General features: G+C 38.6%; 1 protein-coding gene and 1 long non-coding RNA gene across 4 annotated transcripts in view; one reads left to right on the top strand and one right to left on the bottom strand.

The window, feature by feature from the left end:
• RBKS (ribokinase) overlaps positions 1–17,631 on the bottom strand; it is a 64,997-nt gene that overhangs the window by 11,684 nt on the left and 35,682 nt on the right. For both annotated transcript variants that reach the window (XM_040698196.2, XM_419471.8), the window contains 2 exons: positions 16,114–16,205; positions 6,412–6,600 (listed from right to left, as the gene is read on the bottom strand). In XM_040698196.2, coding sequence (XP_040554130.1) covers positions 6,412–6,600; positions 16,114–16,205 — 281 coding nt within the window. The remainder of the gene's footprint in view (positions 1–6,411; positions 6,601–16,113; positions 16,206–17,631) is intronic.
• Positions 719–17,631, top strand: part of LOC121110340 — a 51,169-nt gene continuing 34,256 nt past the window's right edge. The window contains exons 1-2 of one of the 2 annotated variants that reach the window (XR_005858740.2): positions 719–14,334; positions 14,469–15,968. This is a non-coding gene — a long non-coding RNA (uncharacterized LOC121110340). Of the gene's footprint in view, positions 14,335–14,468; positions 15,969–17,631 lie in introns of those variants that run through there. The other variant, XR_005858741.2, reaches the window with a different exon arrangement.

The raw sequence follows: 17,631 nt of genomic DNA, 5'->3' as shown, positions 1-17,631 counted from the left end.
ATGCTAATGGGCACTCTGGGTATAATCACTCTGTGTTGGTGTGTGAATAAACGCCACTGATATATGAGTTGTCTGCCCGATAGTAACTTTTTCACTTTCCTTGAAAGAGAAGATAGAGAGAAAAAAAAAAAAAAAAAAAAAGAGAGAGAGAGAAAAAGAAAGAGAAATACAAAGGAAAAGGAGAATGCAGAGGAAAGGGGTAATAAAGAAAAAAGAAAAAAAGGCAAAGAGAAAAGAAAGAGGAAGAAGAAAAAGAAGAAAAAAAGAGAAAAAAAAGGGAAAAGGAAAAACAGAGAAAAGGGAAAAAATAAAAGAAAGAAAACGAAATAAAAAAGGAAGAAGAAGAAAAAAAGACTTTGCCCTTTGTAGCCATTTTACTCCTTTGTACTGTCTCTTTGGATGGGAAGAGGTTAAACACTCAACAACATTTTTCTCTTCTTAGCAAGTTACAGAACTGTACATCAGACACATTGTCTGCCAAATGCTTCATTTACTACCAGCTGCATTTTTACTTTGTTGAGAGATAGCTGAAATAAAATCACTGTTCTTTGTGCAAACGGCATGCTAAATAATGTATGGCTACAAGATTATTAAATAGCAAAGGCATTTGATAATATTAGAGTCAACCACAAGTCCCACTTCTGCTGATGCACAGAATTTTGAGTAATTAGTCATTGCACGGAGTGTTGTATTTATATCCCCTTGAGCCTCAGACGTTAGGCCACAAAGTCAGGAGACAAAGAATTGCTGTTATTAGGAGGACTGTTTTGGATTTATTTATATTCTAAGGCTTTACTTCAGTGTCCACTTCACTCCCCGGGCTCAGGCTTCCTCCAAACCAGAAGATACAATTAAGTCAGAGAATTTTAGTGTAAACCATATTTTGACAGACAAGACCTCTCAACTTCAAGCAAAAGAACTTCAATGAGTTTGTAATGCCCCCAGAGCTGCACAACTGGCCTGAGGTTATATGACAAGCCTGGGAAAAGGCCTCCTAGATTCTGTCCTGATCTCGAACAGACTTCTCATGGTTTATATGCAATACATTAATAGCAGCTCCAATTTATGGATAGATAAATCGGGATACAAAGGGGACAAGTAACTCTTCCAAGGATTTACAGCAAGTCTTTGGCAGAGCCCCGCAACTCTTACTCAGTCCTTTGTTTAAATCACTAAACCACACCGCCTTCTTTAGACCGCAATTATTGCACAGGCCTGAGTACTGTGACATATCTAAAATTATATAGCTATACACTTAGACAAGGCTTTTTAAAAATGAAGATTGTGTAACACCCTCAGAGTCGAACACAGAGCTGCTCAGTGAGCACTCCACTGCTTAAAGACAGCCTTCTAAATCCCCTCCCATCATAAAAGAGCTAGATTTAATACGCTGTAAGAAGAAATCGGAGAGAAACTTAATAGGATTTGAACATAAAACTTCTGATGACAAACTCATACTGTAGCAATGAGCCTTCCTTTTGGAGAACTGACACGAAAAAATAATAGTAACTTTTATGATTATGACAAATAGTGTGTATCATCCAACTCTGGGAACGCTGCACAGACTATGCAGAATGAATTATACACTGTCAAATTTCAGGCGTAACTGAGTGGATTAAATTTGAATTTTAGCATGTCTCAGAACTGTGCTTCTTCTTTATAAGCGTGTTATCACAACCAGTGGTGACATACTTATTGTATGGTGACATACGGTATACGGTAACGCACAATAAATACATACTTATTGTACGGTGACTTACATTTCCTCAGTCTCCTGCAGTAGGTTGTGCAGTCTCTTTACCTGAAAGGCACAGCTAGACAGGGTAGATTCTAGTAGTACAAGAAATCTAAGGACTGTGCTTAGAAATACCTTGAAATTAAACCTCCCAAGTTCTTAATGGGTTTTAAAAGAGAGAGCAGGGACTTGTGATTGCCGGGGCACCACAGAGATTCCAAATATTCATCTAAATATTGTGTGCCCAAGTGTCTTCATCTGCCTTTGCAGAGAACACATCCGTCCCCAAGCCAGACATGTAGATTTGTTATCTTCTGATTGTAAGCTTGCACTTGCAGGACCTCTGTGCACACACCTGCTTATGGAAACCTAGAGGTCAAGTAGAAGCTGATGAAGATCTTATGCAGATCAGCTACACTGTATTTTTAAAAGACTGGATGGGGTGGAAATTATAATGTTACCCAAACTGATGCAAGTGTGTATGGATGTTAGTCAGCACCTTGATTCAAGCTGGGGTCAGGAGCAAACCAGAGGTTAGAAAAAGTAGCCCTGGAGTGCTCCCCTCCCCAGAGTGACCTCAGGGCTGCAGCCTAAAAATCGGGATTGGCAGTAGGGAAGCTCTTACTTGCACAGAGAGCACTCCATTTTCCACTAAAGCCTCACACAGGAGAGATTCAGCCTGCCCAGAGAAAATAGCCCTAGGCCACTGGTCTGCGTTGCCTGTGAAGGAGGCCTGGCATGGCCAGCCCTCCAGAGACACCAGAGCCCAGGGCTCCAACACAACCCGAATGACCCTCTCAAGCTCAGACTCCAGAGCCTGGGGCTCCTAGGAGGCCTGATGGCCTCCACCAAGTAAGTCCACTTGCACACGCCGGGCCTGAGCCAGGCCTCTGCTCCTCCAGCTAATGGTGGCAGCACCACTGAGGCTCGGCCCTGTCCCTGGCTGCCGCTTGATGCTGTCAGCTTGGTGAGATCCCATAATGCTTTTTGAAAATGGAACTAATCTGACTGCTGGCCCAATTCCAGCTTTGGGTAATTACATTCTTCTGACAAATTTTTCTTGGCAGTTTCAACAGAATATAATTAGTAAATGTAAATAGATGTAAACAGTGCTGTAAATTACACTTTGCGTGATTGTCAGAAGCGGAGGGGGATAGCAGGGGTGAAGGTGCAAGAAGAGCAGAGCACCGTTCCCCAGCATGCACGATGTGGCAGCCGTCCCTGCTAGCAGGCTGGGCATGCCTCTGCCAGGACAGTGCGTGTGTGGCAGCAGCCAATGTCACAAGCCAGGCTCACCGTGTGGCTCATCACACAGATCACCGGCTTTACCTCGAGTACCATTTTGACCTGACAGTGTTCGGTCATGTCCTACAGCTGTCCTCACAGGCAGCTGCTGTGCTCCACCTCAGCTGTGCTTCTGCTCCAGCAGCAAGCGAATGGCTTCCAAAGACACACGCACGCAACTGCAGAACATGTGTACATCAAAGTATTGATTGCTGTGAAATGCTTATCAAATTTGTCAATGGCTTGTGCAACCTCCTGCTACTGAGGAGCTGTCATACAAATGGAATTACATAATTAACTCTCAAACCTATTTCAGTGCTGCCTCATGCACCTAATTTCACATAAAGTAGAAATAGCTTCTACAAAAAAAAAAAAAAAAGCATATTTTTAACTACATGTAGTTAAGTAGATTTAACAGCAGCTATATAGAGTAATGAAAAGAGATTACAAAGTGTGTCTTAGTTCTCTTGTTATCGATATACTATTACGTTTTGTGTGTCAAATGTCAAAATAGCTAGCAGAAGCCAGCAAAATGAAGGGAAAGTTTATTTTTTCAACAAAAGCTTATTGCATTATTTAGCTATAACAGGAGAAACAGATGTTACAGCTTTACAATAACGTGTCTTGCAAAACTTCCTTCTAAACGACTATTCGTGCTCTACATGTTTTGGACTGTGCATGGAGAGCTCTGCTAACAGTTATGGGAAGCATTGCATACATTAGTAAAACCCACATTAAGATAATTAGTGCTAAAAAGAATCAACAAGCATCTTTTTTTTTCTTTCTTTCTTTATAGTATTGATTTAGTGTGGGTGAGAAATGCCAGATTTTCAGTCTTGAAGATTCATGTTCCACCACAGAGCAGGAGATGGAGCCAGCTTTTCCCAGTGTTCTGCCAATAAACTCTCTGATTAACCATCTCATGAGCTAGGCAGGAGATTCAGGCTTTACCATCTTTGACCCATAGTCTCTCTAACGGACCTAGAGAACAGGGGGCACACCGCCTGGGACAAGGAACTGTTCTCATAAGAGCTGTGTAACCTTTCTAAATCCTATGAAGGGTTTTACATATCATTGAACATTTTGTCTGATGGTAACTTTACCTTCTGCAGATCCAAGCAATGCCAGTATAGATATGGACACGTTATCAAACGTGATTGGATTCAAGCAGCTTAAAAAAATTACTGCCTGGTCCCTTGAAACTTTGCTTAGTGCTAAATTGTAGGCTGAGAGCATGTGCATGAACAGCTCTGACCATATTGTGGATGGGTGTTTCTTGCTAAACCACCACAACTTGAGTTTATTCCCCTGGGAAAGGAGCCATTGTAGCTATGCGTATGAGAAGAGTAACATGTCCTATTACAACTTTCAGTATTTATTTTAGTTACAGAGGTAGGCAGGTTAGTTGAGGATATTATTTTGTTTGGGGTTTAGAAGGGTTGCTTTAAAACCACTTGCTTTCAGGCAAAGTGATAATCAGTCAAAGCAGCATAAGACTTTTATAGTGGAAGGCCAACACATCTTTTTTTCATTCAGTCTGCAAGAATAAACTGAGCACAGCTGTTTTACTGAAAACAACCCACTGGTATTTAAGTAGATTAACAAAATTAACTGTGAAAATCCTCTGCTATAGGAAAGCCAATAACCTGTTGGCCACAAGGAGGCAGGGCAAGGATTCAGTAAACTCTAAGTAATTGCTTTTATGTAAAAGAAAAAAAAAAAAAAGAGTGTTAAATTAGTTCAGTCATGAAACTCTGAACTGCTAGGCAAGATAAAAAGCACTTTTCAGTCACTGTGTGGTTTTGGGATTGCTGTTTTAGACCAACAGCAGCAAATATCTTAAGATATTAAACAATAGCTTATCTGGCAGCAATTTTCTGCTTCTTTTGAAGGAGCACATCATGCATGTTTTTTCTTCATCACGTCTGTGTGATGTACACTAAAAAAGAAGGCTCACACGCTGAGCTTTGATAGCAAGGGTGGATTTACCAAATGAGAGCAAGAAGCTGTACAGTCAAGTTCACAACGTTTTGTTCCAAAGCTAATAAATCCTGCTTCTTAGCAAGTGTCAAGGCAGGCCTGGGAGCTCTATCTTTCATTCCAGCACTTCTAATTCTGTACTAAAAGCAGGCAGGTAGGCGTCTGTAGTGCCTTACCCAGTACATTATACGCAGTACAGCACAGTGACATTTCATGTATCTAGAACTTTCGGGCATTCCAAAATAAACACTAACTCAAGTTCAAACTTCTAAATGACAAAAGGGACAAAAGAAGACAAAGTATCCATATATCGAAAAGGATTAAATTTAACAGTGAAACAAAGTCTTTCACAGTATCAACATATAATAGTCCAGACCTATCAGTGATCTTCTGTTTCATAGGTCTCCAAGCTCTGCCAGCGTGAGCTACTGAGCTAGGTAATTTCAGTCCCCATGCCTCTGTTTTCTCATATTTTAAACAGTTGCTTTTCTTCTTTGTGAAACAGTATGAGGTCCACGGATAAAAAACACGCTAAAAGAACTAGTTATTATTAATGCAATTCAGATATGGAATGCACCAGATGGTAAAATCTCCAGGATTTTAATGAACTATTGTAACAGAACATATGTAATATGACGTTATTGTAAGAGGCATTTAAATGTATAGTTAGTACATACAACGTGACCTGCTCTGCTCTCTGTAACTCCACTGGAATTATTTTGGATTTATGTCAGATAATACTAGGAACACAAAATAGCCCCATATGTGCAATGTGGTGAGGTTTTCCTAGCAATGCAATCTTAACTATTGCCTTTCCCGTTTTTAATTTTTGCTGGGGCTACCCTAATGGCAAAGAATAAGCTGTCTGAGCCATTATTCATTAGCTACCATCATAAAACAGTTAAACTGTGAAGCAGTAAGAACTTTTTCTTCTTATTCACTATATTCTGTAAAGATTATGTCTTTGATACACCTTATGCTACATTTGGACAGCAACTCATGCTTGTGTCAAAAGAGCCAAACATTCAGTTTCAGGTTGTTAGGGCAGTAGTATCTCCTTTTTCCCACAGCACTGGAGTTCTGGACATTATGAGTAACACACGTGGGGAAGTGTGAACTGCAGCTCAAGCCACTGTCATGGCACATTACAGTCAGAGGCAGGTAGTGACTTCAGTACAGAAGGAACATGGAGATACTCTCATGCACAATAATTGCGGCATATCTACAATACAGACTATAAAACTGAAGTGAACTGACATTTAATATACGAGAGGCTGGAAGCAAGCTATCAATTTCACATCATAAATTAACCTTTGTACTAGTGCCCAAAGATTTGGCTGATTACTCACTGCCATCCCTTTGTGCTTAAGCAGTCTTTTCCAAAGCAAGACAGTTAAACCACAAAAACGTACCGTAGTGTCCACAGCCCTGACCTTCTCAGCAGGAACGTGCTTTGGAATGGGTTCTTCTACTGATATCATCATGCAGCCTTCTGCTCCAAGAGTAACAATTACGAGCTTACACCCTCTTTCTAACAGCAGGCGTCCCACCTTTTCAGTATCTTCAAGGTTGCCAACTGGGATGCCCGTTAAAATTTCTGCCTGGAAAATAACCCACGCAAATGAAAATCATTATCTGATAGCATTCAATTTTGGACAACAGTTGCTTTTGAAAACAGTGTTTAATATCATTTTAGAAATGTGTCTTATGAGATGATCGTGAAACCGCTTCCTACGCTGATATTCAGCTATGTCATGCTCCTTGTTTGAAATCAGCACGTACTTTGGGCACAGCAGACTAATAGAGAGCAGCCTAGGCAGAGACACAGGAAGCATGGGTTCTGTTCCAGCTTCTACAATATGCCTGCCATGCAACCTTTACCAAAATCACACTTCTCCTGCTTCTTCATCTCTGAAATGGACACAATGACACAGCCTTGGTGAAAGCATTTTGCTGTCTAATGTGAAAAATGCTACATGGCAACTCAGTCACTACTCTTGAGGGATATTTATCACTATACAAGAAACCTATTACAATTCTCAGGGTTCAGCTAGTGAGAAATCTCTTCAAGGAAAAAAAAATACAAGAGTGCTCAACTGGTAAACTTGACCACTGTGCTTACTTTAATATGTATTTGAGATAAGAATACCTAAAAGTCATCTGAAGCTCTCTTTGGGCAAAGGCCCATCACAAGATGATTATATATTTGAGTTATGGATGTGTCCATAGTCCTCTGCCAGCGCTGAGACTCTTTTGTGTTGGCTCTGTACAAACACAGATAAACTTTTCTTCTAACAGATGGTGACCTTAAGTCAACTTCTCCCAGTTGGCTCTTAAAATTAATCTCTGCCACGCACCTAAAAGCAAAATTTCCCAAAAACCTGTAGTGAAGACTTCAGAAATAAACATCCTTTTCTTCACTTCATACATTTTCTTGATGGCATCTCTTTTTCCAGTGCCATGTACTTTTTTGGCAGAGGGTACGTGACAAGAATCAGTCAGGAAGAAAAGAAAAATACAGAATGTTTTACCTGAAACACTCTAGCAAGCAGTACTCCTCCTGCCTACTGGAGTATGACTTACTTGTAAGTAAACTGGCACATTGTATGCTGTTGTCTTTACTAAATCTTGTCTTGCTTGTCTGAGAAGAGGGAAGTCCTACTTTATCTTGAACTACAATGCTGCTGCTTCCTGAAAAATGCAGTCTGAAGCAGTTTCAAATAATCGTCTATTAACTGGACATAACTTCCATGGTCTTGGGGCTTGTTTTCAATGGAAAACTTACTTTGGAAGCTTTTCACCAGCTCTGTGTCCTGCTGACTTCTACCACATGGACAACTCAGCCTCCTGGGAAACAGCTGCTGAAATATCTCAAACTACCTTTCCCTGCATTACAGAAGCTTGAAATCAGCATGCATATTTCTTGCCGAAACAGAATATAAAATACAGTGGTTGAACAACTGCTCCATAAGTACGGGCATGTTTGTCCTACAAAGGGAGGCAGGGCGGACAGCTGGGGACAGGAACTACTACAGCCATCCCCAAGCAAGCCGCCCCCAGTTGTGACTCAGAGGCCTCACAGCTTGCCACTGTCATTTCCTGTGTTTCAGCCTGACCCAGAACAGAGAAGTCACCCTTAGGCTCCGAAGGGCCAGCATATGCCACTGCCTTAGGGTTTATATTATCATGAACAGAGTACCTACTGGTTTTAATTTTTGAACTTAGAGGATCAAGTCCTGTAGTCCCGACTGAGGCAAACACACAGATGTTTCCAGGAGCTGTTGATTTGATAACTACAAGGCAGAATTCAGTGTGGCAAGACTTGGTGGGTATAACTCGTATACACAATTTAAAACTATTTCTTTTTTTAAACCACACTGATCCCAGACAAGGATAAAGTGAGGTTTAGATTATAAGAAAGCAAATAAATCTACTCAATTTTTCTTTGCCATGTCACCACACTGCTGAAAATTTTCTTGCAGCAGAAACTATTTAGACAAATTGGATGTATTTAAGTTTTTTAAAGGGTATTTTCAAATAAGAGAATCTGTTTCAAAAATACCTCACCAGGTTTTTTGAATACATTGTCCTGCACGGTTTGCAACGAATCAGTACACCAATAATGGCTTTCGAGTGACTAGGGATGGATAACAAATGGTATTAAAATACATATAGTCTATTCTAATAACCAAGAGACTGAAGTGTCTGTGTCTCTTACTGAATGTAGTGATCTCAGGAGCAGGAACTATGTGTTCCCATATCCATAATACCTAGCACAAGAACAAAAGCAGATTACCAAAATGCACACACTACTCCTTGAATGAAACTGACTAAAGGAATTTCTAATGTACTTCGTGATGTGCAGTAATTCCAAACATTCTACAGAGGTTGTAAAGTCTCATGGAGGAAAATGGATTTGGTTATGGTAAAGAAATAGTCAGTCTGACTTTGGCTCATTTACCTGAGATTTATACTTCTGTAAGCGTATGAGCAAGATAAATAGAGTATTTAAATATAATATTCTTCCTAATGTGACACACATTGTGTAACGTACCCCTTTTTGTGATAGCTGTGCCCCGAGCCAACAGGATTTTTTGTCTGGGTTGTGAAAAAAGTTATCTGGGGACTGGTAATGTGGCAGGTTTTGCAGGAATCTTTCTTTTTGCCTTCATACTGCTTACACCAATAAACACATTTATTTTGAACCAGAAAGAGTCTGTATAAAAGTAGATCTTCAGTTGCTTGCAACCATTATCATCAACTCATCTATAGCAGGACTGTAAAACTAAAACACACTGGAACAAGCTGGAAGAATCATAAAAGCAGCAGAAGCCAGACAGATTTTGTGCCAATAATTAGAGATTGCTGTAAATGTCAACTGATGTTAAATACTGTGGTTAGATTTTATGTTCCTCCCTTCAGTAGAATCTTATTAAAAAAAAAAAAAAGGAAAAAAAGCAAAACAAAACAAAACAAACTGCAGTACAATTGAAGGAAGTAACTAATAGTTACGTAAAGATAGAATTAAATAACAATACTAAAAGTTCAATGTGGCCATTTGCCATAGTACTGTACGGAGGAGCAGCAAATCAAGAAGTTTATTTTCCTGTGCTGGTGTCATGAAGCTCCTCAGTTGGATGGCCTAAGTAAAGCTAGAGGATGTTCCACAAACCTGCTGTCAGAAAAAAAAAGACATGCAATTAATCTACAGAGAATTTTCTGTATTTTGTTTACAAAAGTAGAAGAAAAATCTAACTGAAGCTTTTAAGTGATGCAAAGGTTCTTGGCAATGCTCCTCATTATTCTCAGTTAATTATTCTTGTCTCTTTAGACTGTGGAGTCTACTTACAGTACGCTGACACAAATCAGCACTGATACAGAAAAAAATGGCCCTGCTTTCCTTTCCACTCCTGTCCACATGGCCCATTCTCTTGTGCCAGCACAGCTATTTGTGTGGCCAGGAAATAAACTGGATTGAAAAGCAGATCTGTGTTAAAATTAAGCCCGAACTAAAATAAGATAAAGCAAAACAATTGACCCCTTTCAACATCAGTACTAGTTTGCACTGGCTAAATGTGATAAAGAAACCATGATGTAAATCTTTGCCAAGCGTTCCTAGCAGTGGCGTATCTGAGGCACTCCATGGATCACACAGCCACTTTCAGGGAAAAGTGCTGGATCCTCTGCCTGGCATTTGTGAGACCAAATCTTCAGGACAATCCAGTTTTGAGATCGCTGGCAGAAGTAAGACGCTGACATACTACAAAAACCCAGTGGGAGATCAGCAAAGCAGGTGGGGACCAGAGCTTAGGACATACAAGCAGCAGCTGGGAGAAGCAGCTCTGTTCAGCCTTAAAAACCTAAGGCTAGGGAGAGATCTAATTGCTGGCTACAACGATTTAATGTGTGGATAATAGACAAGAGAGAACCACTCTTCTTGGAGCTGCACAAGAATAGGGCTAGACTCAACTGGCACAAGCTGGAACATGGAAAATTCCAGCATTAGGAAAAACTTTTTCACTACCAGAGTGATGCAGCACTAGAGCAGGTACCCGAAACAGGGCATAGGCTCCCCATCCTTGGAGATTCAAAACTTGAAAGGGGAAACCCTGAGCAATCCGACCGAAGCTAGCACTTCTTCACCAGGACTGAGATCTCAAAAGAGGTCTGTTCCTACTCAACAAATAGAAACTGATGAGATGACAAAAATCGTTAACTCTTCAGCGAGCAGTCCATCTTTTGCTTTAGCATCCACACAGCACCTAGCACAGTGCAACTTTGCAAATGTTGCCAGCTACTACTGGAACAGAAATCGTAAATAATAATAAGCAAACTGCTAGGCTTAAGGATAACTTATCTAAAACTACATATGACAATTTAAAATGTTCTGAATGTTAAGTACTTAGAGTAAGCCAGTTGGCTACAAAGTTGGTTATATCTTTGATTTCTAAGATTTTTTTGAGAATGACAGAACGAGAACTTGATCCTGTTAATTCTAACACATGGTGAGTCCCAAAGAAGTAGTGAGAGACAGTTTTGGTGTATATGCAATTGCAAGATCAGGCCATAAGCCAAGCTAATTCCAGTTGTTTCAAATTATAAAAGTTTTACACACATACATGAAGAAATACTTACGCTAGAATAATTAAAAACTGATTGAAATGAATTGGCTGAAAGCTATTCTCTCCTCTCCCAAAAGTAACATCTTTCATTTTAGACTAAATATGGGAAATTTCATAGTTTCCAGCAACAGATAAAATAGAGTTTAGAACAAAGTTGGAATTTAAATTAAAATACACTGTGAATTTCCAGCAACTTCAATGTAATGAAGAAATAGTAGCGTTCCTTTACTTACAAAAGAAAAGGTAAATTCCTGGGACTATCTCTATTATTAACCAGTCTATATTAATAAGCAGGATCTCAGATGTCCTACTCTAAGACTTCAGATACAGTTGTATAAGCTCGATATTCTCTTAATCTTGTAGAAGCCATTGCTGTTTATTGATTTTGGTCATACTAACAAGAATTTCCATTATTAATATTTCTTCCAGAAATGTTTCAACCTCAACTAATAGACAATAACACAAAGGAAGCAAAAGGATAGTAGCTATTATTTTGTAATATTTTTACACATCTTGCAGCTTTCTTTAAGAAAATTAGCAATGAGTTTATATATAGCTGTACTGTTTTCTACCATCAAAACCCCTAAGTATTCTGTCAGCATTTAATTAAACACTTGCTAGGCCCTTCTTACTTAGATCAGGAGTCTGATATCCATTTCCCACTAGGAAGAAAGCAGTTCCCAGAGTTACATTGAAAATAGCCTGACACGCTAAATCATTTGCTGCAACCATTTAGGAGTTTTCCTTCTCCTGAAGGGCTCTTCAGTATTCTTTGAACAGAGAAGCAGCTGTTCTTCAAAACGTTTAGGACCAAATTCAAATTGCTGACATGCAATATATTTTGGTTCCTAACCTGCAGGGCTCTGTAATTGCACGCACATACTAAATAAGAAAAACAACACATGAACTGTATTGACATTGTGGTTGTGCCTAGGGCCATAGTACAGTAAGGAGAAAAAAATGGAAAGAAAAAAAAAAAGTAAGTATTCCAAAGAACTCTTCTTGTATAGAGTTGTTTCTTTTTCAACATTTATAGAAGACTGAGAAGAACAACCATTGGTTTTCACTTAGATGACATTGGATACATTTATTTTTCATTAGAAGAATTAAGGAAATGGAGAACTAGCACATTCCTGCACAAACCTCAGGGATTAGGCTGTGCTGCATCTGGGAATTAACAAACTAGTCTCAACAAGCTTGATCTTTCTGGGAAAAGATAAAACTGAACTACAGGCTAAGCAAAGAAAGAACTGATAACCTTGCAAGATTTGTTCTGAGTTTTTTTCTTCACGAACCACATAAAAAGAAAGCAATGTCAGACATTAAAAAAATATTATTGCAACAAGCAAGAGTGAAAAGAACAGCTTGTGAAGAGCCTTCGAGACAAACTAATGGTAGATAATTCACTGATAGCATAATTTTGTTTGCTTCTTTCTAGCACATAAATCCATAAGAACAAGCTGTGTTGTTATATCAGATACTGCATGTGATTTCATTAAATCCTAAAGCAGTTAGTGAAGAATAGAGCACAAAGTGTGATGCATTTGATACTTACACATACAAAATCTCATCATTGTATAAAACTGTAGCTGACATTTTAAAATTTTTATTCTGTGACAAAGGCATCACAGATCAAAGCTGCTGACCAGCGTGGAAGTAAACAACAGAGATTTCTGACTCAGTAATAATTCAGCTAATCACAAGGACTATCCCCTTTTACTCATCTCTAGCAAAACAAACGCTCCACACCATCTGTGAAATGTCTTAGGGCTCAATGGCTAGCTCTCTGCTCCACAGCTAACACACAGTTCTGTTACAAACATACTCACATGATATCCACAAAGTAGAGGACTTAATAACATAAAGCTGTTTTTTTTTATGAAGAATAAAGATAAAAATATTTACATCAGATTACATGATAAATACCTGTAAATTTGAATTAATAAGAAAGACAAATCAAGTAACAATTAAAATCAGTGAAAATGTAATCTTGTCTTAGCATATACGTCCTGTTATAAAGAATGTTTTAGAAACAGCTGACCTGCATAGCTCTAAAGAGTTCATCTTTAAACCTGAGACAATTTGTTGAGAGCTATTAAAAGGCTTATTAATGATAAAGCAGAAATAAACTACTTGTTTTCAAGTAGTACTTAAAAATGCTGAATAGCAAAAGATCCCCTAAAGAGGTAAGCTTGGAACATAAATGGGGTTTTGGTTAGAAGGGAATTATTTGAGGCTCAGAGATACCAAAGAGGAGCAGCAATGGAGCTGGAACCAAACATCTCAGGAAAGCAGATGTAGGCAGCATATTCAGTAAATTTGGCCACAGGGGATTAATAACAAAACCACCACCTAAATCCATAAAATAAGAACAGACATAGTGGGTTAGAGCAAAGGTCCATCTTATTCAATTCCTCTTTTCTGGCTAATGAGGGCTACCTGATACTGAGGGAAAGAAAAAAAGAAAGCAGTAAGACCTTTTCCCAGTCTGTATTCTGGACCATCAAAGTGGTAGGTAATTCCTGATTTAAGAAGTTGAAGCAAATGCAGACGCAGTTGGATGAATGGACAAATCCATCATTATTTTTAAGATTAGCAGATTCAACTTATTGTTTTTAAATGGCATGTAGAGATGTGACTGGTAACCTCTGTTTGGATATGTAAACATTTATTTCTATATTAAACTTCTCAAGTGCATACATTACAGTGATCTGAGATCAAAGAAAGTAATGAAAGAAAACAGAAAACAGATGGCACATGAATATATAACAATTACTAAAAGAAAAAAAGAATTTTCAATCTTGTGATATAAGAAAAACAAGTGCTTCATTTTTCCTCTTTTCTCAGCAAAAAGAAAGGAAAAATGGCAGTAGTTCATCGCTGAACATCAGTTCAACAACAAACCAAACACGGAGAGGATGAAGTAAAATATAATTGATTATTAAGAAAATGGTAACGTAATTCATTTTGTTGCAAAATATGAAAAGGTCACTGTTAAAAGCAAGCACTTATGTGCAGTTCTGTGTTCTCAGAATACGCTGTAGGGGTCCCATGGTCTGTGCTCAACTCAACTCAATCTGTGCTCCCATGATACGGCTGGCAGGAACTTCCATTGGTCTATCATACCCATAAATTCAGAAGAGAGCCTTCTGAACAGCACGGAAGATATTCATTCACCTGACTGCATGAAGTGATCCCAGCCATCTTCAAATGGTAATTACTTTTTAAAAGAAAATAGCAGAAAAGAATGCAAACTGTACCCCCAGCTCCGCAGGAGGGTACAGAGGTGGATGAGTGAGCAGGGATCTATTTTAATTATGCACCTGTATTTCTTGTTCTCCCAATAGAGTAATTTTCTTTTCTCCATGTGGTGGTAATAATAATACGCCCTGGCTCCAGCAAGCTAAACTTCTCAAAGAATGTTTCTTTCAAGACTGTCCTCTAGCAATAACAAAGGGAAAACTTTAACATGTGTGCTGCAAAGAGCAATGAGAGAAAAGTCAGGAACAGACAAGTGATGAAAACCAAAGTTTTGTGTCTAACATATGGGGGATAAATTTTCTCAAGGGGAAAAAAACAAGTTAACAAGTAACATGATGAAAAAAAAGCAAACAGTGAATGACATGTATTAAATTGATGGGAAAATATGGATGTTCTCAGCCCCAAATGCATGCCCATTTAACCAATCCAGGGACATGGTCCAGGCATAAAAGGGTTTCCTGAAAGCGTGAAGAAAACATCATATGGGTGTCCCGAATAAAATCAAATACTTTGTCTTATCATTCTGACCATCATGTATAACTGAACTCTGATGGCTCTGAGAGCCACAAATGGTATCACTTCCAGCTACACCAGAAGCTTTGCGTACCAGAATCCGGAGGGGTCACAGCGTCTTCCACCTTGAAAGAAAGCGCTGTTTGGCTCATTCCTGAGTACTGTGGTGTATCCAAAATGGAGACGTGTATTGGAACGTCTCAGAATAAAATTCAAATGTCAGCTTGGATTATTTAGAACCCTGGATGCCTGAAGACTCACGAACTGAGGACTTCTGATATAGTTTGTAAAACGTTCTAACAGAAATTTCACAAGAGGGTAATTGAGCCTTATTTTGGCAGACACAGTCATCAGACAAAAAAAAAAAATCATATAGAAAACAGGGCCATGCTTTTAGCCCTCCCCACTCCTCTGTACCCACGGGTATCATGCTAGTTGCAGAAATCCTGTTTGCTGCAGGTAACTTTAACTATGATCAGAGCATGGCTTCTATCTGCTGTGTTGCTTCTCACACATTCCTGTTTATAGAAAGAGAATGAGGAGAAGGAATACAGCGTGCTTAATGTTAATAAATAAGAAATTAAAACTAAGGCTTTGTGAGATGTGCTTAATTTGTCTCTGGTGACAAAAATAATTTGCTTTGGGAGAAATAACGTGCTTGAATTAGAAAAGAGCGGGAAAGATGGAAAGAAAAAGAGAAAACATACAGTTGAAGGGCCAGAGAAACAGACTCACTGCAAACAGATCTGACAGGAAGAGGCATATGAAGCTGCTATTTACCATCAAGTGCAGCATGCATGCATCACCTCCTGGCAAGCGAGTTTAAAACTGTCAGAACGCTACGGCTCGCGCATTGCTGCTAATCATATCAAGGGACCGCAGAACAAGGACAAGGATCTATTTTAATATTTACCACTCAGTACTAGCATCTTAGAAGTGTCCTTTTATGGATTCGTTTTACTCATCTACTCGTAAGGGAGGCTGGGCACAACTTTCCTGCTGGAAACGATTAATTTGATTTTGAATGCAATCGAAGGGAATTCTAGAATAGTCCTCTTTACTCATTAGGTCAGGGATTAAGCCTGCTACCTCCAGAAATGCTATGTGGGAGGAACACAGCTCAGTTTTCCTGCTCCCCATGCTGCATTCCCAAGAACAGAATCCCCCTGAAGATTTACCGGTGAAGACTGCTTCTTTAGCATCACATATGACCATTACCTCAGTTTCATTGCAGCAGAAGATGTCAGAATGGGTATAAAATTCTGGATCTAGGTCAGCAAGGGCTGGAGCTGGGTTAAATAAGGTTTTTACTGAAAAAAAAAATGGAAAAAGGTCTAAATCTCTAGTATTTTAGATTCATAACACAACACCTGGAATATCATTGTGGTTAATACCTTCCAAGATTGCATTCACAGCCCCCAGTGTTTAGTATTAAACGCAAATGGCTCTCATTTTCTATGTCTTCTTTCTATAGAACTGCTAGAAGTTTTATTATATCAAAATTCCCATCTAATTAACGTTCAGTCACGCAATAGGAACATGACAGACGAGTAACAGAAAAAATAAGCAACAAATTATTAATTAAAAAAAAACACACAGGAAAAGTCTTAAGCAAATAGAAATTGTTTAACTGATGGTTCTTCTTACAGGATTTTAACAGGTTTTACAAGAACCTATTTAGTTCTAGATTTTTTTCTGTGTTGTTATCTGCATTCTCTATGTGGAGAAATGGGGATATAGACTAATGAAGGACGTGTCCAGGCAGGGATTTAAATGTGGTTTTGAATGTGTTACCTAACTTGTTCAAACTGCCACACTGTAAAACTCTAGTGTAGACAAGGCACTGTATATTTTTAATATGTTATCTGGCAGAGCTAAAACCTTAGCTAAGGTAGGGTAGAATATGTTAGTTAACCTAACCCAAAACTGTAGCCTAAGGCTCTGTGTAACAGTAGAAAAGGTTTGTCATGAGGACAGAGTATAAGTGACTTATTCACTGTTAATACAGGAAGTGTTCAGAGTTAGTTTGTCCTTTTGCCAATGTTATGTTTAATACTGCAGTCTCTTAACTACAAGGCCATCGCTTTTATATAAAGCGTACTCTCTTAAGAAATATTGCAAGTGATCAGATCTTCCAATTTAGATGTCTACATTTTCAGCTAAATAAGTGTTTATTTAGACTCTAAGCTATAGTACATGGACACCCAGAACACTTCTGAATCCCACTTAGCTCCCGAAAGAGAAAGATCCTCAAAGCTTTCTGAAATCTCAGCTCCAAGAAGTTTAGAATATACTCATTTTGATTAATACTTCTGAAAGTTTTTGCCTGTGACTACACAACTTTATCATGTCTACTTGTCTCATTAAAAAATAATCTTATTAAAGGCACAAAGGCATTTACTCAGAAGGCAGAAAATGCCAGAATTAGGATTTCCAGTAAAATCTTCATTTGGCTCCCTTACATTATTACAATACAGTATGTATTATAATAAACTCTTTAATTATATGATCACATCCCACTGAAAAACAGCATGTGAACACTTAATTAAAGACTGCAACCTAATATATATGCAGAAAGGAGACAAATTAAGGTTTCATAGGCAAACTTAACTCTTACACTTCCTATTTTCTGAATTGCCACCCTAATTAAGTTTTTTTGTATTAAAAAAAAAACATAAATATTTAAGGTATACATTCATAAGCAAAACAAACAAACAAAAAACCCCAACAAACAGT

This window comes from Gallus gallus, chromosome 3 (genome assembly GCF_016699485.2).
Source record: "Gallus gallus isolate bGalGal1 chromosome 3, bGalGal1.mat.broiler.GRCg7b, whole genome shotgun sequence".
NCBI classification, from domain to species: Eukaryota; Metazoa; Chordata; class Aves; order Galliformes; family Phasianidae; genus Gallus; species Gallus gallus.
This window is presented reverse-complemented; position numbering and strand designations above follow the sequence as displayed.